General features: G+C 37.9%; 1 protein-coding gene across 8 annotated transcripts in view; it reads left to right on the forward strand.

Annotated features, from left to right (window-relative positions):
- Nucleotides 1–23,337, forward strand: part of LOC136845348 (uncharacterized) — a 138,894-nt gene that overhangs the window by 86,800 nt on the left and 28,757 nt on the right. For 5 of the 8 annotated variants that reach the window (XM_067115593.1, XM_067115591.1, XM_067115597.1 and 2 more), the window contains 5 exons: nt 13,258–13,365; nt 13,971–14,605; nt 17,970–18,099; nt 20,467–20,813; nt 21,374–21,484. In XM_067115593.1, coding sequence (XP_066971694.1) covers nt 14,437–14,605; nt 17,970–18,099; nt 20,467–20,813; nt 21,374–21,484 — 757 coding nt within the window. In that variant the 5' untranslated portion in view covers nt 13,258–13,365; nt 13,971–14,436. Of the gene's footprint in view, nt 1–13,257; nt 14,606–17,969; nt 18,100–20,466; nt 20,814–21,373; nt 21,485–23,337 lie in introns of all 8 variants that reach the window. The other 3 variants (XM_067115592.1, XM_067115594.1, XM_067115598.1) reach the window with 1 other exon arrangement.

Below are 23,337 nucleotides of genomic sequence, written 5' to 3' on the forward strand. Positions count from 1 at the left end.
TACACGAAGGAACTTTGAGTGACACATGACTTGGAATATGTAAGTAAATAGTAAGCCACTGATATCAATAACTCACTGTATGTTAACACTAATAGTCACAGCAAATGTGAAATCAATATTAGTATTCCAATGTTAATAAGTCAAACACCACAATCAAATCACATGAGTCTCTGAGGGAGAATGCAATGGGATATGGATATGGGAATAGAAGAGCAGGTGGAGAAATCAGGGGTAAAGATAAAATGGTGAGGCTGAACAAACAACCTCGAATCACATTACCTTAGTCCATGGACAAGACTTGAAGGAGATCAGAGCCAGGTTCTCATAGCAGGCCATCAGTGGAAGCTGCTTCACATACAGTCCCCCACCATAGAGGGATTAGATGTAGCGGAAGGGTGTGGTGGGCTACAGAGGCATCAGTACTCAAAGGGCAAGGCGGTTAGATAGGACCACCTTCAGAGTGGCAGCATCAGAGAGATGTCTAGTGGGGACTCGATCAGATCCACTATTCAGACAGACTTCTCGACAGGTAGATGTCGTAAGATACACTAGCAAAGGATGGGCCATCGGAGCTCATATTTATACTGCAAACGGTGGTTGTGTTTTGACAGTTCCCTCTTAATAGGGTCATCTATTGTGCTCATCTTTGGCACGCCGCTAATCCTGGTAGGTATCTGCAAAGGTTGTTGAAAGTCAGCTAGTACACAGTGCAGAGGAAGATAGAGGACAATACTGAGATACTTAAAGTGGAGGGGTGAGGATGAGTGGGAGGAGTCGCAAATGTGGTTTAGGTCAAGATGGTGACCCTTAATGGCATGACAGGTAGCTGAACAGAAGGGGAATGTCCTCTTGACATGATTGGCTGGGGACTTTTAACAATATCAGAACTGTGTGAAATCTCAAGGGTTCATATAAATGTGCAACAGGCTACTGATTTTCCCCTCAAGCGAGGATTAATATGGTCGGGTCAGGGGTTGGTAATGACTTTGGGTACAGTCATGAATTTATCTCCTCATTTGACACCTGGGTTGTCATTATTGGAAGGGCATGGCATGGGAAAATGTCAAGTGAACTTTACAAAAACATTTAGTAATTCTTTCAATTTTACATTACATTATATTGAGATATCAAGACCCGAAAAGCAAAACGCAAACGATCAAAAGGACGTTTGTAACACCTCTCCAACATAGGAAGATGTCACATGCCTCTTTCAGCATGAGCATCTAGAAGCTTTATACGTATTGATAGACATGACCCCCTCTCTTATCTGATATATCTCAAATATAAAATCATGTCTGCCTGCAAATTTTACTCTGGACAATTCAAACTATGAGGCAGAAAAACATGTGACTTATATCAAACACGAATCATGCTAAACAGCATTATTAATTCAGTTTCATCATACTTTAATGCAGACTTGCCTCTTATATATTACATCTTAGCTAAGTTAATCATAACATACAAATTCATTTCACTAAGGATTGTAGTTGATTTGATCAGGCAACCTTTGTCTGATTTCTACACACTTATGCTTGTGCTAACCCATACACAAGGTAGTGCAACTGGTAACAGTGCAAAAACAGGAAAGAAAGCAAAAGATAGGCAAGGGACAAAATGGGATTTTCGCTAAGGTAATTCTCAGTAAACTTGGGAATAGATTATAATTTACAAATTTAACTGGGAGGGAGTGACTTGATCGCCGTCTCTGTAATAGGTATCAGTCACTGGTACATGTGATAACCTGACTTGTCAGGTAGTTTTGATCATCAGAGACCATACAGGACTCTCAGTATTAGCATTGACAGTGCCAGGGCATTTGGCACTTGGCACTCTGCATATCACTGAAGCAGAGTGGGTAATGTAACACAAAGTTAGTGATAGACTACTATGAATCGTACAATGAGTGTTGGTTCCCTACCTTTAGAGCGACGTCATTTTGAGCGATGTCGTTTTGAGCGATGTCATATTGGGTGAAACGGTTTTGAATGATACAATAAGAGCGAATGGTATTTTGAGCGAAGATTTATTTTGCGAATACTTTGATGATGTTTTTACGTTATTAGAACAAACGGTTATTCAGCTTAATGGCTGTTAAGTCGTTTTTACATTATTAGGAACAAATGGTTTGTTTATTTTTTATTTATTTTCTTATTCTGAAATTCAACACAGTTTATTATTCAGTTCAACCCATCATGGAGATTCTAGTTTCTGGTCGTGGTAAAACAAAATTGCTTATAATGGATTTATTTATCGGAAGGATAAAGCTACACAAACAACGATTTCTTGGCGGTGTGAAGTGAAAGGCTGCAAAGGGCGGTTGAGCACCACGTTGGAGTATGAAAGAGACAGAAATTGCAGAGAGAGAGGAGAACACTCGCATACACCCCAACCTGTTAAAGTCAGTGAGGAAATAGTTAAAGGAAAAATCTGCAAAGCTGCTGAAGCGTCACATGATCCACCAAGACGCATACTCCAGGACGCTATTGCTGGTCTACCAGATGAAGTTGCGGCAAAGATTGGTCTGGAGAGAAATTGAAGCGCACCATATCTAGGAAGAGGAAAGCTAAAGGGATTACCCACCACCTCTTCAATTTGCTCAATCCCTCATTGTACCGGAATCCTTGTGCTCTACTTTCACTGGCGATAATTTCGTTCTATATGACAGTGGTTTAGTGATGAGAATAGAGTTATCATTTTTGGTACTAAAGAAAGTATTACATGGTTGAAAGACAATCGTCATTGGTTAGCTGACGGAACATTCAAAACAGCTCCATCTATATTTTTTCAGATTTTTACGATTCATGCATTGATAAAAGAGTATAATACCTGCATATATGCTTTACTCACTAATAAATGCAAAGAAAGTTACAGGGTAGTATTTAACGAATTGAAATCCATCGAGCCTTCTCTTGATCCTATCACCGTTATGATAGACTTCTGAAATTGCTACAAAATGCTATAACATCGGTATTCCCAAGTTCTAGCATAGCAGGATGTTTCTTCCATCTAGACAGAGTGTATGGAAAAAGGTTAACAACTTGGGATTGAGAAAATATGTCAGTGAAGAAAATATTAGAACGCTTAATTAAAAATGATGACTTGCACAGCCTTCCTCCCTACATGTGATGTCATAAGAGGCTTTGAAGCCATACGAAATATGGAAAATTACGATGAATGCCTTGACGATGTTTTTTGATTATTCTGAAGATAACTATCTTGGGCGCCCATTGACAAACAACCGTAGAAGAAGAAGGCCTAAATTCCCGTTACCTTGGTGGAATGCCTATAACAGAGTTCAGTCGGATCTCCCGCGTACAAATAATTCTGTGGAGGGGTGGCACAATGCTAAGGCAGTCTGTCTTGCTGTCACCCGACAGTTTGGCTTCTTAATAGAGGCTTTAAGAAGGGAAGAGAGCCCAAAGAACTAAATATTTTGGAATAATTCCGAGAGAACTGAGACGTAAGAAAACAAAATATGATGCGATGGAAAAAAGAATTAAAAGCATAATTGATTCTAGAGATACCTTAGATATTACTACTTTTCTGAGACACCTTTCTACAATATTTACATTTTGATTAAAAGCTTCCAGAATGTATATACAGTATTTTCTCCATGGATTATATATCCCTTAGTTTTAATTATCACAAAAATAAGTATTTGCTATTTGAAATATTTTAATAAAAATCACCTTATATCTCAGTTATTTGATATATTTTAATAAAAGTGTTATTTGAGAAAATGTAATAAAAACGACTTATCTTTTATTTATCGAAATATTATATTTTCATGTAATCTTTGTAAATGGTTATTAGATACTTGTTAATAAAAAGACGAATGAAAATTCTATTATTTATTATTTTCAACTTTGTATCGCTCAATTTGTGATATTTTAACAGTGCGAGTTCGATCAATCTGACATCGCTCAATTGGTATCGCTCAATATGACTTATTTGATACTTCTCCCAAAAATGACATCGCAGCTAAACGACATCACTCAAAAATGACCGCTCAAACGCTGGGCACGATGAGTGTTACTGTAGGAACAGAAGATACACGTTTTCAAATGACAGGAAAGGAAATGACTTACATTTTACAAAGAGCTAGGGAAAGGAAGTGACTTGGCTTCTGACTCTGGATTACAATGCCAAATTGCTTAGATAAAGTGGGGGCACTGTGGCAGGTTGGCACCAACACCATGAGAACTTGGAGGCTCTCGTAAGCTACCTGGGTGTCCTATGCTGTTTACCTCTCTTCCTTGGGCCTCTCCTGGCTTGATGATTTGATGGCACCTTAGGAGTCGGGGAGCCCGAAGTCTGAAGAGGGTGCGGGAGTGCCACCTTTTCTGGCTGCTGCAACAACAGGAGCAGGGGCGGAGTTATTTATTTCTATCAGCTGCCAGTGCAAGTCCTTAAGCTCTGCAACCAGCTGAGGTATGGAAGAGTCTCATCAGGACCTCTGCTTCTAAGGGCTGAGATGACGAGGAAGGGAGCATTGTTGGTGTGGGAGGATTACAGGTCACGATGGCCAACTCAGGGATGGGTTGTGAGGCCACACCTTTGGGTGAGCTTCTGGTGTGGTTGTGGGAATCCGGAAAGAGCTTGTGTGAACTTCAGATTGGCTGTCTGTCCAGCACTGGTAGCAGGGCCAAGTTGGGTGGAGAGAGGGGGCCCAGATTGTGATCTGTAAGGAAATCTATGGGGTGTTCTGGGTCTGATACACAAGCAGGACCAGACACAGGAATCCAGTCTTGATTCGGGACTGGCTCTGTCATCTAGAGTTCCAAGTGGAGTGTGTCTCAACATCCTGGATGGCTGGAGTGTGGCACTGTTCAGTACACTGGCAATAGGGCAGGGCCAGACGCTGGAGGTGGCTTCGTGAGGGACTCAGTGTCCAAGTAGGATGGAGCAGGGCACTGCTCAGAGCATGCAGATGGCACTGGCATTGGATTAAAGGCACTATTGGGATCTCTGGGAGGGAGATGTGTAGGGTGTCTTATCACTTGCACTAAGGCAGGGCCAGTTACAGGGATGATGCTTGATACAGACTCATCCATCATGACAGATGAAGCCTGGAACTGCTCAAACTGTTCAAGTGGTATGGGCAAAGTTTTGGAGAAATGGTTTTCATGGATGGGGTCAGTGACACCTAAATTAGTAAGGGCGAGTGCCATCAGGATATGAGGTATCCTCTCAATGGGGATAGCTGCGTAGTGTTCAGGTTCAGGCCCAGAAGGGACCCTGTTTTCCCAAATCAGGTGGGAATTGGCAGAGGGTGCCATGGCAATGGCAGGCATCTGGGAGAGTGTGGCACCTGATGGCACTATCATGTCACTGATTTCAAGAGGAGGGGGTTCCTCTTTAGTTGGGCGAGGTGTTAGCAAATGAGGTCAAGATGGACCCGCAGATTGTGAATCTGCTGGGCCACTGAGGCCGGAAGTAAGAAAGGAGGGCCCAGTCGGCTCCTCAGGTTGCAAGGCTGGTGGGCTGCCAGGATGTTGGATAGGAGGAGAGATAGGAAGGGGAACAGGTTCTGGGGCGGAACTGCTGTCAGGTACATGGATCATATCCATAGGTTCTGCGTTAGGCTTGGTTTCTCAACTGTGCAACAAACACTCAACAGGGGGCACCTCAAAAGATGTGTAAGTAGTTCCCAAAAAATGGGCTTGGCACTCGCATGTGAGGAGGCAGGTAGGTCCCGGAGGATGTTAGCAATGTTCAAAAGAACAAGTCAACAAATCAGCAAGCAGATGGTTTCATCTCATAGACAACTTGCTGCTGAAGCACGAATTGCCACTTCAAGGGGGAGTCTCACAAGACTCAGCAAAACTCTTCACACATTTGTAGATTCCAACAGGAATATCTCAGCTGCCACAATCGTGCAAAAGCACTTGGGTTGGCTAGTTATCAAATGGGTTTCTAAACAAATCAGCCACTTGGCTAGCATAAAGCAATGGTTTGTAAATTTTTCATGGTATATGCACAAATAAAAGACATAGGTGAATTCACACTGTTCTCATAAGGTAGAGAATATAGAGTGTTAGTCTTGCAGAATTGTTAAAGAGATTCCAAAACACGTAATTACTCCAAACCAACGAGCGTCCCCATAGTTGGACTTTTAGGGAGCGAAAATGAATGAGAAAGTGGAAGCCTTTCACTTGGGATGTGAGCGAACTGTCAAAGTTACTGTCTGTCGAGTCAATCTATCGGCAAAGGTTAAGTAAACAGTAGGGGTCGATGAACTCTTCGATACATGGTTGGCCATACGTCAAAACAAGACCTCAGACTCTACTGTTATTACTCTAACACTTGTTGCCATATGAACACAGAAGAATATTTACAATTATGTTAATTTGCATGATTTTTCACTGCAGTATGTTAATTAGGCAATTATAAAGATATCACTGATATGATAGGCGAGGTGGTTTTACATAACTTATACCATGTTTAGAGAAATAAATAAACTAGAAAAGATGATTTGACTACACTGGGTGAATGAATGAGGGAGTAAACTCTTGAAGTATCTTGGATGGCTGATGCACGGGGCTGCCAGAAAGGATTTTCTTACCGAGGAGGTTTACATAATCTTTCACTGGGAATATGCACTTTCTGGGTTGTTAAATCATTAACACTGGTATCACTGCACTTACTAAACACTTAGTAAAATAACTGAGACCTGCAGTCTCGTAAATAACGCTGCACTCACACTCAGTAAAGCTACAGTTAAGCAGTTGGTGGCAACTCGATCTCAAGGCTACAGAATGAAACAGGAGACCAGCCTTGTGTGAGGCACGGATTTTAAACACTCGTGAATTGCAAATTGAAAATTTTAAAACATAAAGATGTGTACCTACTTGTTGTGTGCTGTAGTCAATGGATGCCAAACATAGGTTTGCCATAGAAGTGTGTGGATCAGTAAGGGGAGCTCAGATTAGCCAGTTTTAACTGATCTGTTAGTTGACTGAGTTGTAAGGGGTTATGAATTAATATTGTTGCAAGTATCCAAGCTCTAACGATCCTGGCAAGATCGCCACTGTCACGTTCGAGCAGCTGTGGGGATAAGGGATGGCTCTAATTATGACCCTCTTAATAGGGTCATCTATTGTCCTTGTCTTGGGCACACTGCTTATCCTGGGAGGTATCTGGAAAGATCGTTGAAAGTCATCCAGTACAAAGTGTGGAGGAAGATAGAGGACAATACTGAGATACTTAGAATGGAGGGGTGAGGATGAGTGGGAGGAGTCGCAGATGTGGATCAGGTCAAGACGGTGACCCTTAATGGCATGACAGATAGTTGAATGGAGGGGGAATGTCCTCAGAGAGCTCTCTTGACGAGATTGGCTGGGGACTTTTTAACAATATCGGAACTGTGTGAAATCTCAAGGGTTCGTGTAAATGTGCAACAGGCCACTGATTTTCCCCTCAAGCAAGGATTAATATGGTCAGGTCAGGGGTTGGTAATGACTTAGGGTACAGTCATGAATTTATCTCCTCATCTGACACCTGGGTTGTCATTATTGGAAGGGCATGGCATGGGAAAACGTCAAGTGAACTTTACAAAAACATTCAGTAATTCTGTCAATTTTATGTTACGTTATATTGAAATATTAAGACGGAAAAGCAAATGCAAAACGACCAGTAGGATGTTTGTAACAATATATATATATATATATATATATATATATATATATATATATATATATATATATATATATATATATTTATGTATATTTTATACATATATACACACACATACATATATATATATATATATATATATATATACATACATACATATACTGTATATATACTGCATAGATGTTTCGTTGTTTGGCAGGCAGAGGATCAGAATTTTAACGATGACTTTTCGAATTCCCATTTTAATTTCGTTTCGGTCCGCGCGAATAACTGGATTACTGAGCCAAAATGAAACAAACGGAAAGAGATATTTTATATTGAAAAATAAATGGATAAAAATAGAGAGAGAAAGAGGGACAAACAGCAGACAGTCAGACGGAGAAGGAGGAAGAGTACAGTTATTTCTAAATCTTTATATACGAATGGGGAAGAAACTGGAATGGGCGATATTTCCCGAAAAATACGAGCATGGGGAAGATGAAAGGAAGGAAAGGGAGGGAGAGACGGACTGTGTTCAAGGTTTAGAGGAAAGTATGAAGACCGAATGAAGAAATAAACAGAATAAATGGGAGTAAGCGTGAAAACCTAAGATGTATAAAGACAATTACCATTATTGGGAGGGGATGAGGAATGGCTGTAGAGATTATCAGCTTAATGAAAACCACTGATGTTTGAAAATTATGGAAAATGAACGCCAATTGTTCATTCTTTTCGTAATTAGCAAAGGGAAGGCATATTTGTTAGCCTGAAAAGAATTGAAACAGACGCCGGGTGGTGGGGGGTTGGGGGGAAGTCCATTATTAAAAAACTGAGCGATGTCAGGGTAGGACAGTTGACGGTGACGAATGGCTTACACCATACACAGACTTCCTAAGTTTCTTCAGAAACGTGAAGGGAGGGAATTAAAGTGTGAATATTGGAAGGAGAATTGAGATATGGTCACTCAAGTGGATGCTTTCTTTTCCCTCCGCTGCAAAGGGTCTGGAAGAAAGGGATGTCCAAGGAATGAATGGCGCAGAACGAGATGAGAAAGGGTACTAATAACATCAAGAAGTGAATTACAAGGGGTTTCCAGAAGCAAGGAATTCAGCCAGAGCAAAGAAATTAAAGAGAAAAGTGGGCATACATAAGCACACAACTTGCATACGCAAATGCGCACACTCAAGCACAATATTATCTATCTATCTATCTATCTATCTATCTATCTATCTATATATATATATATATATATATATATATATATATATATATATATATATATAATTGAATGTATGTACCTGTATGTATGGGTGTTTGTGTGAGTGTGTATGTTCCAGTATAACTCTGAAATGCATTGAGCAATTTCAACCAAACTTGGTGTATATATTATGACTTACTATCAGGAAAAGAATACTGTGGGGGTAAGACATCACTGGCTCCAAGGCATGTGGGGGTGGGAAGGGCTTCCCTGAAACAAGGCAGGTTCTGGCCGTAGACTTAATACCTAAAAAAACTTATGGGTTTGTCATGCCACATTTTGGTATACATGTGACATACTATCTGGAAAAGAATACTGCGGAGGGTGAGACATTACTGGCACCAAAGGGGATGGGGGTGGGAATGGGGTGACATGTAAAAATAACTGAAAATGACAGATATTAGTGTCTAATGACTCTAATCCATAGTTTTCGAGGTTGCTGAGTTGAATAGTCATACTCCCGATGCCTTCTAAGTCCAAGTTTAGCCCCATTAGGGAGGGGGGGTGAGAAGGGGTAAAATATAAATTGTCAAAAATGTTGGGCATTGTAACTGAAGCAACTATCTTAACAGGAAAGGGGAGAGAGAGAGATAGAGAGAGAGAGAGAGAGTAGAGGGGGTATTAGGGAGGAGAGAGTGAGAGAGAGAGAGAGAGAGAGTAGAGGGGGTGTTAGGAAGGAGAAAGAGGGAAAAAGTGAGAGAGAGAGAGAGAGAGAGGTTTTATTGGTTGTCATTCAGAGTTTTCCCGGGCAGCGCCTGGTTGTTCAGCTAGTATATATATATATATATATATATATATATATATATATATATATATATATATATATATATAATGTGGTTTGTGTGTGTCGTAGCCTCAAGCTAGGGGCTCAGTTCATAGAACCAGGTTTGAAATTTAACCTCGATTAAAAAAAAAAAAAACCCTGGGGGTTGGGGAGTAGACATCGAGATCCGTTCATGGATGGCTTTTGGTGCTTTGGTGGCATGAAGATCAAAGATTCTTTTCTCTTCTTTATTAGTTTTATACGAGAGATATCCAAAAGCACCAGACTTTATGCCAGCGGCTAACAAAATTCGTTCCAAAATAAAGGAAAAACTCATGCTGATATAGCCTTATAGTATCAGCCAAGCAGGACAAGTAAAACATATACTTTAAAAAGAACTTTTGTAATATCATAAAATGAGTATTTCTAACGTAATCCTCTTAAGTTTCAGTGGCAGGGTGAATGCAGGCTGAGAGATTAATGTTTTAAAAAGGTCTTACCTCAAATTAAAATAAAATTCTGAAAAGATCACCCAGATATGTTATTCATTCACCATTCACAAAATTTCAAACACACAAAACTGATCCGGTCCTGGACATGGAATTTGATTATAATTCATTGGTCATTCACACAATAGTTTTAAACGGAAGTATGGGAAAGTTCTCAGTTAAGTCCTAAATACGTGAGAATGTTCCGTAACAATCATTAATCTGGTAAAGCTTAATGAATTTTTAACATAATTTTGACCAGTGTTGTCTTTTATTCACGCTTTGTCCAGGAGCGTCCACGGAAGCATTCATGGTGGACGGACAAATCACAACGGGGCTCATGGTTGGAAGTATACAATATATAATTATGTTCCCGTATGTCATGCTAGGTTCAAATTTCAAACTCGAAATGCAGATGCTAGAGGGTGGCAATTCTGTACCTGCCCTGCTTTTTGCTATATGATATATTAGATTTAACCTGATAACTAAGAGACGGAAAGATAGCGGTGAGTGTAGAGACTGTAGAAGTGAAAGCGCAGGAATGACACGGTAAGCGGATTTCACAGAGCTTTCGCATTGCATGGCGTTGGAGGCGAAGATAATCTTGATTGAAGTTTGCGCATTTATTGCATCACAATCATTTTAAATTTACATTTGATGTTTCATTTTGTATCAGTGTCTCAAGCTGAGTTAACATGTCTTATAAAAACACAGAAGTTTATTCCCTTACTTTTTCTTAAGTGTTAACATTCTTTACCGTTAAAACATTCTCTAAATTGCGATATCAGTCATCATCTTCACACTACATTACATCGTTTTACAGTTCTCACTCACCAAATAATACCTGTTTTAACAATGATTTGTAGTTCGAAAGTAAACTGCGATGTGCAGTGAGGCCGCAAGAAGTTGGGTTTCCCAACGGCATATATACATACATACACACACACACACACACATATATATATATATATATATATATATATATATATATATATATATATATATATATATATATATATATATATATATATATACCCTCAGGTAAATGTGGTACGAAAAACATTCCGTGACGAGACGAACTGACGGTCGGAGTGGGAAGACCAAAGCGAGATAACCGAATTCCCGATGAAAGGCAAGACAGGGCACAGGTCAAAGAAAAACAAGCACAACACCGGAGTACGGCAGCAGCAGAAGCCCCATCCAGCTCTAATCAACGAAAATCTCATGAGAGGGCACGCTGGGTTCCAACTCTGAAGTCACGATACCGTGAAAGTTGCCCAAAGTTAAGAACAGCTACCCTAGGAAGATCCGTTGGGAATCGAACTTCCTAGGGTAAGGAGAGCCAGGAGACGCCTCATTGAAAAACGCAGTTTTCTTTGAACGACGAGTCGCTACTAATAAAGTTATTATTTGGTAGGTGACAGTTGTAAAACGATGTGTATGTTGTCAATATAATTTTGTAAAAAAAAAAAAAAGTTGATTTGATGATGTTTCACATTTGAGAAAAATTTTGGAATGTTGTTAGTTGGTCTTTCTATATACCCGACAACGACCCCCCACAGTCACTTAACTAATAAGTCTATCATTTACTGCATGGCCTAACAGAGGTCCAATAGGTTTAGAGGAGACGTGGGTAGGGTAGGTCTCCTTTAAGCGGAGCGGTCTGGGTATACCGATCTGGTTTCGCACAGGATTCGAAACTGGTTTCTATCGAGTTATTTTGTGAATGATACGGCGTAAGATAAAATGCTTGAATAAGCCACCCATGATTAAAAGGTTTTGAAATTTGAGCGATAGAACTGTAAAAGGAAATAATTTAGAGTAAGCTACGTGAAGTTGGAGCATTTGAAAGCAGCCCAAGATTTTATGATCGAGGCAATGCCCGAGTCTGTTTAATGTGAAGACCAAAAGGTGTAGTTTAAGAGCTGCCGTATTGTAGATAAGTGCTTGTCGGTAGTGAGGAAGTTTAGAAAAATTAGCGAGAGGAGAAAGTTGATGTTTCAGCGCACACAGAAACGTTAAGAGGAAGATATCCTTAGAGCTGATAATGGAGACTAACAGTATTTAGTTGTCTGCATGAATTGTTCCGAGTTTCTTCTATGACGGGCTATTTCCATTATCAGTAAAGAACAAGAATTTGACAGGAATACGTACAACAGAGTCGAAATCAATTTGTAGGTTATGTGTTACAACCCTAAAAGGGGAGGTGTACTGATTCTATACAGTTCTCTTTTGATGCAGTTTATTCCAGTGGTATAGTGAACTGGATAATAATGGACTTTTTGTGGTTTATTATTTGGAAGAACAAACTTATGTAAAAATTTACGATAAATTACACGGGCGCGCGCGCACACACACACACACACACACACACACACACACACACACACACACACACACACACACACACGAACGCACGCACGCACACACGCACGCACACACACACACACACACACATATATATATACACACATACAGTGAAAGAACTGATTCTTTCATTTCCAAAGTACAAAAAAAAGGGAAGGAAAATTCTTCATCATGTATTGTGCGCATGCACTGTCATAAAAGTGAGCCTAAGAGTATGCAATAATATTGTGACCTGGAAGCAGAGGTATAAAGAATATCGTAAAAGAATTGAATTGGAGCTTAGTTATCAGGCCTACTGACGTTGAAAGTAGAAACAAAATATTTGTAACTTGATCATGTTGATCTTGAAAATTCATTGTTTTTAAAACATTGCTTTTTAATAGTGCCACGTGTTATCACATTCATAAGAGTAATGATGACTGTCGTGGTAAACCAAAATAAGGTTTTTGATAATGTTACCGAGGAATTCCTTCATCTTAACGAAGTTTATGCAGTCTATGCATAGCCTGAATTTTTCTCTTATTATGTAAATATAATTCAAACAAGATGTAGCTGATAGATCAGATGCTCCTGTTCTTAGGAGAACCATTTGCCACTGTAATATGCTTTCTCTCCTCTTAAAAAAAAAAAAAAAGCAATTCCAGTCAGATACACTATATCTCATTTGATAGCCACAGTTTGTTATTTCTGATGACTCTGATTTAGAATCTATATACTTTGATATGGTAAATGCACTGTGATAAAACAGTTTTCTTTTCTTCCACCAGATGCGTATGCAGATGACGCCTGGGAATGACTCCAGTGCCCCAGCGTCTTTGGTCAAGAAGCGGACGACCAACCCACCTTTTCTCAGTGCTACTGTACTCTCAGCCCTTGTATGTGTGAGCACTGTCAGGGTCGATTTTCCTTATTCAGAAATAAGTGAAAGAGCTTTACCGTTGATTACAACGTAAATATTTATACGTACACGCATCTTATTATGTAATAATAACGGATGTTGCAGGTTATTTATGCGTAAGTTGAAAATGGCTGAAAACAAAAAGGTTACGTATAATTTTCTCAGGGAGGAGCCAGAGCCTTCATTATTCACTTTAGATGACTGTCCTCATCGATTCATCATACAGACTTAGGCTAATGGAGAAAGTTTAAGAATATAAGAATATCATTAAAATTGTTCCTGACGAAATTCTAATAATATTTATTGCTTATGTTTACATTGTTAATTTCTTTAGCATTTTTCTCGAATTCCAGTTGGTAAGATTTTGTAACTGGCATTTTAGTGCTTCATATAAAGACTTATAAAATTAATATTCCTCTTTTACTCTTGTCATGAGCTTTGCATTCGGATGATAACTGAATCAGCTATTACTTGTATTAAATAGCCGTCAGAGGAAAAACAGATATCTTTTAGAACAGTATATATCAAATCTATTGAAAATGAAGTTGTATACATCTCTTGTTACTGCTTAAACACTTCCAGAATGTGAGATAACCGCCATGGCCCTTGATCAGTATCTGTATCTTCCTGAACGCTTGACTGTGCACTACGAAAGCCTCTTGTTTGTGTTGCTTAGAAAATCGTACCCAGAAACCAACTTAAGTATATTGTGTACAGCTGGTGGCTCGGACAACAGCGTCTCTTCCACAGATAGTTCTGAAATTTATGCAAATGTTGCAACATGTTTCATGAATTCATTTCAAACGGTATTCATCGGCTGAAATTCGAAGCCGAAAACAAGAGTATGATGGCTACCCGGTCCGTCCCAATCGGACTTCACTCTCGGTGAACAGACATTGCTCGTCACTTTCCATCGGCACTAATGCCCGGTTGCTCAATAATCGCGTCTGGCGATTGGCAGTAGGCGGAAGGAAGGAAGGAAGGAAGCGGAGAGGACAATTGAAAAGCAGGACAAAAAAAGTTATCCCTCGCAATAGACTGAAATCCAATGATACGGGTGTTGGGGAAGTTGAGCGTCCTGCAGTGGACTAAAGAACCCATCCTGTTCGGGAATGACGGATGGTTGTGGGCTTTGGTGGGCGTTCTATTGGCAACGGTAGCAGCTGCAAAGGACGTAAGACCGAATGTCGTGGCGGAGGTTCCAACGCTGGATGTTGGTAAGTTCGAAAATGTCGGGTTATGTTCTGTCCTCTGCCCCTTGTCATTCATGTTTAGGTATTCTTGTTCCCATCTCCCATAAATATATCGTCAAGAGATACCTCTTTAACAAAAAGATGAATCAGTTAATAACTCCACAAAGCCACATTATTTAATTTTTATATTGAGTATCTTTAGTTTTGTATTTATCCTGCCATTTACGTACATCTGCTTTTATTTAGTATTTCTTATTTTGATTTTTTATGCTTATCCTAGTCGGATAACCGATTCCACGTCAGGTCCATTGAAATCTTTCCCAGCCAAAGAAAATACGGTGTAAAACACTTTATCTAGAGTAACAAATTAAATAAAAAATTAAGCCGGATATTGTTCACGCCATTAGCGCGCAAAATGTTAGCCTTCACAGGCCGGACAGTTTTAAATCATTCAATCCTATCAGCCCACTACAAAGGTCAGATCTTTACCATTTGAATAGACTTGTAATCCTTCAACGTAAGGGACGCAGCACAAAACATATTGTACTTATTTTTCTCTTTTCTTTTTCCAATACTTTGACGTAGATTTTCATTCATTCGTCGTCAACTTTTCATGTCCGGTAGAGCCTTCCTCTTCTCCACAACCACTACCAGTAGGTGACCATCAAGCCCAGGAACTTCTAAGTAATGCATCAGGAAGCTTCCATGAACTCTCAAGGCTCAGAATAATAATGCGTGAGATTTTTCATATAATGTAGCTATTGAAGTGTCAAAGAGCCAAACGCTTTCGTAAACAAGGAACTATACAAAAGCTGTTAGAATTTGTATCATTTTTGGAGCTCTTGAATGAGTTTGCTTGGAATTGGTACGCTTTATCAAAGTTTTGCTGCTTGTTAGGAAGGACCTGAGTTTTTGTTTTGTTTTGTTTACTTCATTTACCCTTTCAATGGTGTAAGAAAAGAGAGGCCATCTAAAGAGTTTTTCAAGTGTCGGCATAATTATTGGTGAATGAAAATGTATTTAAGTTCTTTATTCCATTAAAAATGGTTATTACATACATTTCATTATTCATTCTTGGGTAACATAAGCCCATTCATATATTTTTTTAAATTTCTACATAATAAGCAATATTCATTATCAAAGTACTTATATCTAGTATATAGGAGGTATATTGCAATGCAATGTCTCTTATATCGGTAAAAACAGAAAGACAATAAAATTTTTTACTCTGTGCAACAGAAGTGTGGTAAGATCAAGAGCGTATAATGATATAGCCATAAAAGGAATGTGATCCTTAAAAACAAGTTTATACTCATCAGGATTAAACTTTCAAGTCAAGAGAGAGAGAGGGAGAGAGAGAGAGAGAGAGAGAGAGCAAAAAAGTTGCGGTAAGGAAAATGCAAAATGCGTGAGTATTCGAGGCTAACCTTTGAGAATATCAAACTAATATTTCATGACGCGACGCTGATAATTTGATTATGATTTGACACAAAATCGAATCGGCAATGTTTTTGTTGGCCGTATTTATATATTCATTTCACTTTATTTAATATTTTTTTTCTTTTGCAGTCCATGGCCCGAATAACATTAAGCTTTTCGCTGACATGTAAGCTTTGTGTTACCTGGGTCCTTATTCTGTCAGGGCTTAAGGGTTAAGCCTGGGGTGATTAAAGGTAAAATGGCATTTAAGCCAGAAACGAGGGTGACATTTGAGTCCGCAGGATTCAAAGCTTCTCTCTCTCTCTCTCTCTCTCTCTCTCTCTCTCTCTCTCTCTCTGCATAGTCAGCCAGGGGCACTGTGAGAAATAACTTCGATGTTTTCTATCAATTTTTCTATTTAGCTGTTTTCTCTTTCTCTCTCTCTCTTCGTCTTTGACTGTATAGCAACAATTATACATCATCAAAAGATATTCAGATGATTTTCAATCCTACATTGAAACGCATGTATCACAGTGTATTAAAAATATATTGTTAAATAGAATACATTTTACAAAGCCAGCGATCCAATACATATTTTCATAACAAACTTTTGTATTGACGTTTTCTAGTAGGTCAAAGCCGGCCGCATAATTCTGTTTCTAAAGTTTGGCCTCACTAGAGACAGTCCCCCTTCAGGTATATGTATTTTTATGTTTTATCAAAATCTGTCTTTAGTTTAACGTGAAAAGTCCCATTCCTTTTTCCTTCTCTTCAGGAAATGGACATCCCTTTAAAAATTGGTGGCTTAAGACACCAAAACGTTACTTTCGGTAGAGATAGCCCATTGTAAAACCAGTGAAGAGAAGTCACTTAATATATTCAAGTTTATTTAAGATCAATCACCTCGAAAGATCTCAACTAGAAATAAATTTCCTCACAGTGTCATATACGGATAGCATTATCAGAGTTCCATCAAGTTGTTTTTTGTAAATATGACATATAACAGACACCCCACAACACAATTGAATTTGATGTTATTGCCAATCCATTTATCATTAGATGAAACAACCGAAATTCGAAAAGAATTTAAAAATTACTTTCTGGAAAATCCGTTCGTTAAATTGGTTTTAACTGTTTGGCAAATAAAGAAGTCACTGATTTTGTGTCTTTGCTGAGGGATGTATCGTACTGAAAACAGAAAAATCCACGACTAATGAATATAAGAGAATTTGAGTATTAAATTAAAACAATTATAAAAAGACGCATTCACTCCTGAACTTTATGTCGGTCTTTGCCCCATCTCAGGACGTTAGAATATCTGGGGTTACTAATCTTTTTACTAGTTAATGTAGATGCTCTTGCTTGTGAATAGTTTGTATGGATTTCTATAAAATGCAAGGAATAAACTTTTGTTCCTTGAATACCACTTACAAACCGACGGTAATGAGCTAAAGACAATAATGAAGCTCTTTTGCAAGTCTTCGCCAGTCTTTGTGTAACTGCACTGAACAAATATAATGACATTTGCAAATAGTCTTGCAACATCTGATAAGTTTGTCCTCAAGTACATTTTTCAAAAAGTAGTTAAATGCTAAATTTACGATAATTTAGTTTGCAAGGTTCCAGATTAAAAGCTGTCTTTTCATCCGAACTATTTTTACTTGAGCTGAATCAGTTCTAAAAATTGCGTTAAAATGAGACTTTTCTCATTTCTGAAATTCATGTTTTAAAATGTTGAGCAAACTCACAGTCATAATAGACAGAGCCCATCTCCAGGCAGGTATTCTTAAATATTTCTAAAAGCTACATCTAGAAGATACAGGCTTCAGTGTAAATTTATAACATTACAAAAGATCATTTTACTGTAAGGTAAGTACACTTGAGATCAGTTAACAGGAAGTCTTTTAGTAATATTGACATCCTGAGAATTTTGATCATTAGCCTTCTGAAGTTATCTTTTTGGATTCAGGTCCTGTAGTCGTGGTAAAGGTGGTTGAGGGTTCAGCAGCCAGACTCCCTTGTAGGCATCCTCATTACCCCGAGGACACCTTGAACTTAGTCTTGTGGTACCTGGACCACTCCACAAGGCCCTTCCTCAGGTGAGATTAAGTCTGCACATGTATCCATCAGCCAAAAGCTAAGACAGACTGATCGAAAGAGAGCGGGGATAAATCTTCCCCATATATATTTCTGTGGTAAATTAGTTGATATGTACGATCAGAAAAGCACAGATGACACATTGCTGTACAAATAATCAATTAAAGTTGTATCAGATAATGAACAGTTCAGTAACAAGATTTTGCGAAACCCTATAAAATATTTTGTGATGTTTCTGTTATAAACTAATTTTCTGTTTACAGTGTAGTGTGTTTATAGTCGCCAAGCACTAGTTGATTATTAGTTGATTATTACCTGTTGGGATATATTAAATCCTAAATTTCAGGTGTGATTGGTGAAGCTCACTTCTATCCGGAAAGTGGCTGTAACAGGCATTCAATGCAGTCATTTGAATAAAAATGGCTAACGTTACTTTACATCGTATATTATCTTTTTCTGTTGATATTGTCATAATTACCTTCACTTGCCATTCCCAGAGGCCCTTGTGTGCACGGAGTTGAAGGCTATGATGATGGCACCGTTTTTAGAAGCCGAACTTGGATCACAAAGAATGCAGCAATGCTAAGAGAGGCTCCAACTTTTCGGCGTTTCGTTTCAACACCATTCCCTGTTCCTTTCTTCAGTCTTGCTGTCCAACCTCTCTAACTATTACTTTTAGTGCAACTAAAAGTAATAGTTTCACCTTTAGAGCCTTGTGCTTCATCTCCTTTATTTTCTGGATTTCTTTTACCTTGCCTGTGCAATCACTCCAACTCCATCTTTTCACCGTCTTAAACGCTGAATGGCTGAAAATGCACATTTCTTGGCTTTATAGTCTCAGATAAATTATTCGTTCGTTCATTCAAGAGCCGAGCATTGGACATCTGCAGAGTAGAAAGGTCTTGCAAAGAAGTTGTGCTTTTCCTTCCAAGTATGAACTCGCAACAGATCACGATGAATATCATTACGAGTATTCATTCCCAGAATGAAGCAACGAAGCCAGTTTTTGGAAAATGGAAATCGCAATAGAGTGAGTAAAAGGTCGAGTGAATTTTGAACCTCAGCAGTTGATGGAAAAGCCTCGACAAGCCCAACAGTCCCAGCCAAGATTGTCGACCTACATAAAGCAAAATTCCTTACGCGCACGAGAGTAAATGGAAACATGGGAATAAATCATTATTCACTGCGGGACTTTGGAAACAGGACTCCACCAAATAGTATCAGTCGTGATCGACAGCTCTGATTGTATTTCGCTATTTAACGGGCGTTTGCAACAAGAATTTTACGTGCGTGGATTTCATTAGCTGCAATATGCATGTTCCTTTTTTAATTTGCATTGTCTGCTGTAACTAGATTTCAGTTTTCCTTTTTTAGGCACATCAAATATTCAACAATTTTATTTGATGTTTGGTACAAAATTAAATTCTCCATTTCAGTGCCGGGAATATTTTGTGATAATGAGTAGACCGCATGAAATATGACCTAGCGATGGCGAAATTGGAAAAAGAATGCGAATATTGAACTCGACATTATAGTTGCAGGAAAGAGGAATCTCGAGAATGCGTTGTTTGTATGACGCTTCGGAAAGGAAAGAATCAGGTTTCAAATGGATATTGAACTGAACATTTAAGACTACAACGGACAAGAATGTCAGTGGTAATTTTACCTTATGCAAATATGGAACTTCAGGAAATAAATGGGAAGTAACATATATTTGAAGAGTGGTAAACCACTGGTAAACCTTTTTCTTTGTCAGACATTGTTCAAACGAAAGATAGATAATTCTTCCATAGAGATTTAACGGTTCTACTTTACTCTTGGCAGAGCTACTTAAAATACATCAGTAATGATGAATAATTAAATGTTTTGGATTTTTACCCTTAAGAAGAGACGATTTACAACCGCCTTACATGGTGTTTTATGTTCAGTTACTAGCCATACGGGTGGCTAATATTTTGTCTACACACACACACACACACATATGCATGCATGCACACAGACATACTATATTAGACTATATATATATACATACATGTATATATATAAACACGCATATATATACATATATATCCACACACATATAATATATATATATCCATACATATATATATATATATATATATATATATATATATATATATATATATATATATATATATATATATATATATATATATATATATATATATATATATATATAAGCTCATTAATATAGAGTTCGCTTTACCTCTGGAATAGATGATACCCACAGCGAATCAAAAATGGTAACTGCAAGAGACGGCTGAAACAGACATGCTTAATCCAAGTTCTGTTTTCGTCTGACTTTCAGACCAACGTTTTTATTTGGGAGTTTTGCGTTCTCTTTCCAGCCATGACGCCCGAAGCCTCGCCAAGAAGAGCGACACGTCCGAATCCAAAGGAAAATATTTCAGAGCCACAAACAAAACATCAGATGTCAGTGGCGGCACAAGCATGGAGAACCATGTCATAAAAACGAGAAAAAGAAAGCGAAACACGGCAAACTTCACTGCCAGGAGGGACGTTCGAAGCTCGGACGCAAATCAAAAAACCGGAAACGACCGGAAGAGTCTGAGCTCCGGAGGGACGACGCTCATTATCAAAAATGTGAAGGACATTGATGAAGCCGAGTACAGGTGCAGGGTCCATTTCCGACAGTCTCCCACCTGGACGCAAAGGCTCAAGTTGATTGTGGCAGGTAAGACTACTTACCTTCCCCTCTGCTTTTACGTTATGAGGATATATATATATATATATATATATATATATATATATATATATATATATATATATATTATTTATATATATATATATATATATATATATATATATATATATATATATATATATATATATATATATATATATATATATATATATATATGTATATATATATATATATATATACATTTATATATATGTATATATATATATAATATATATATATATATATATATATATATATATATATATATATATATATATATATATATATATATATATATATATATATATATATATATATATATATATTATTCAGTCCACTTTTTGAATATTCCGTCATCAATAAAGAGTGTGTATATTATGATTGTTATCAGCATTACCTTGCGTTGAGTAAATATATTCATAATACTAGTATATGTATTTCTTAGACCATAATAGAATCGAACCTCCAGGACCTTATAATAAATGTAAGAGCCAATCTAATATCGTATTAGTGACGTACTTATGTATCTTTCTTCCTTTTGCATCATCTAGACGACGTCGAGACGGTAGTCTTAGAGGACAGCACTGGCCGACCAGTGAATTCCCGAGTAGGACCTCTGGTAGAGGGGTCAAACCTCACTCTTACTTGTCAGGCATCTCATGGTAAGATTTAATTGGAATTTAAAAGTATACCTTAGTTTAACCAGACCACTGAGCTGATTCACAGCTCTTCTAGGGCTGGCCCGAAGGATTAGACTTATTTTACATGGCTAAGAACCAATTGGTTACTTAGCAACGGGACCTACAACTTATTGTGGAATCCGAACGACATTATGCCGAGAAATGAATTTCTATCACCAGAAATAAATTCCTCTAATTCTTCATTGGCCGGCCGGAGACTCGAACGCGGGCCCAGCAGAGTGCTAGCCGAGAACGATATCGACCTATCCAATGAAGAACTGATTTAATTGGAAACTTGATTGGGCCCTCAGGCTTCACTTTTAACTTGTCTGGCATCTCATTGTAAGACTTAAGTCAAAATCAATTGGAAATCTGCAGACGGGTAAAACCTTCGTCTTATTTGTAAGACATAAAATATACTGGGGGTTTCAAATGGGTCCTCTTGGCAATTTACGTTTTACGTGCCTTCAAACTAAGCGCAGATATATCACGAAATTTTGGGATTTTTTTTTTCTCTCTCTTCTCTCTCTCTCTCTCTCTCTCTCTCTCTCTCTCTCTCTCTCTCTCTGTACCAAATTAAACCATCTCTTGCATATCTATTCTTCCTATTTTCTATGACTACCCAAAGCATCTCCAACCCTCCTCTCAGTACTTAAACCTTGGCTGACGTTTTACCATAATCTATCTTTATGTATGTACTTGTTTTTAATTTGTAAACCTTTAAGAATGAAGAAATACATCAGAAATAATAAACCTTTAAAAAAAATGTTATAAAGCGAACCAAAGTTTTTTTTATCGTCCCACGCTATTATTGCCAGTATCATTTCGAGAGAGAACCACGGAGGTCGCTCCCAGGTTCATATTTCTTCTTTCCTCTCTTTTCGATCACGCGCCTTGACAGCATATGAAAGCAGAGCGTCTTCCTTTCGGCTCTGAAACAACGAGTGATATATCTTGCTGAAATATGAAGAAGGCACGATCAGGAGAAGGTGGATAAAACCAGTAATGATAAAAATAACTGTTTGGAAGTTGTCGTAAAGTTTATGAATCCTCAGCGAATTGTTGATTTCCATCTTTCTCGGATCTTGCTGTCGACTAGGTAAAAGAAAATTAGAATACAGACACATGTAAATATATATATATATATATATATATATATATATATATATATATATATATATATATATATATATATATATATATATATATATATATATTACATACATAAATACATAAATATATGTATGTATATTTATGTGTATACACATTTGTATATCTGTGTATTGTGAAGATTTTCAGTCATCACTCTTTTGTGTTGTCATGTATCACTGAAGTTCGCTGAAATAACGCCATTAGGGTTTTTAAAAACAAGTTTATATTATTCCCAGAGCCACCAAACACAAATAATACCTTGACATGAATGTCATCTCATCTTTGTGCCAAGCCACGGACAGTTGTCACAAGTGATCTCGTGAATTCTTTTGATAGATTTTTTGTGGGTGTGTGTAGCACTATGACTGTCTGCCAGTGGACAGTTTTACCAATAATTATGAAGATTACAAATAACTTTCCCGTAAGCCGGAAAACTACAGTTGATTTTGAAACAGTTAACGAGAAAAAGTTAATGATTTAACACGGAATTAGATTTTTTCAGATTTACCAGACCCTGCACTTGCTAGTTTTATTTGGCATTCCATACTCATTAGAATAGAAAATTTTTACAATGATATCTGAAAGAAAAACTATATTTTTCGACATATTTGTTTTAAAAGCCTTGGTACGCTGGTAGCCAATAACAGAATCAAAAATGTATAGATGGGCAAAAACGTTTTTAC

This window comes from Macrobrachium rosenbergii, chromosome 13 (assembly GCF_040412425.1).
Source record: "Macrobrachium rosenbergii isolate ZJJX-2024 chromosome 13, ASM4041242v1, whole genome shotgun sequence".
Classification (NCBI taxonomy): domain Eukaryota; kingdom Metazoa; phylum Arthropoda; class Malacostraca; order Decapoda; family Palaemonidae; genus Macrobrachium; species Macrobrachium rosenbergii.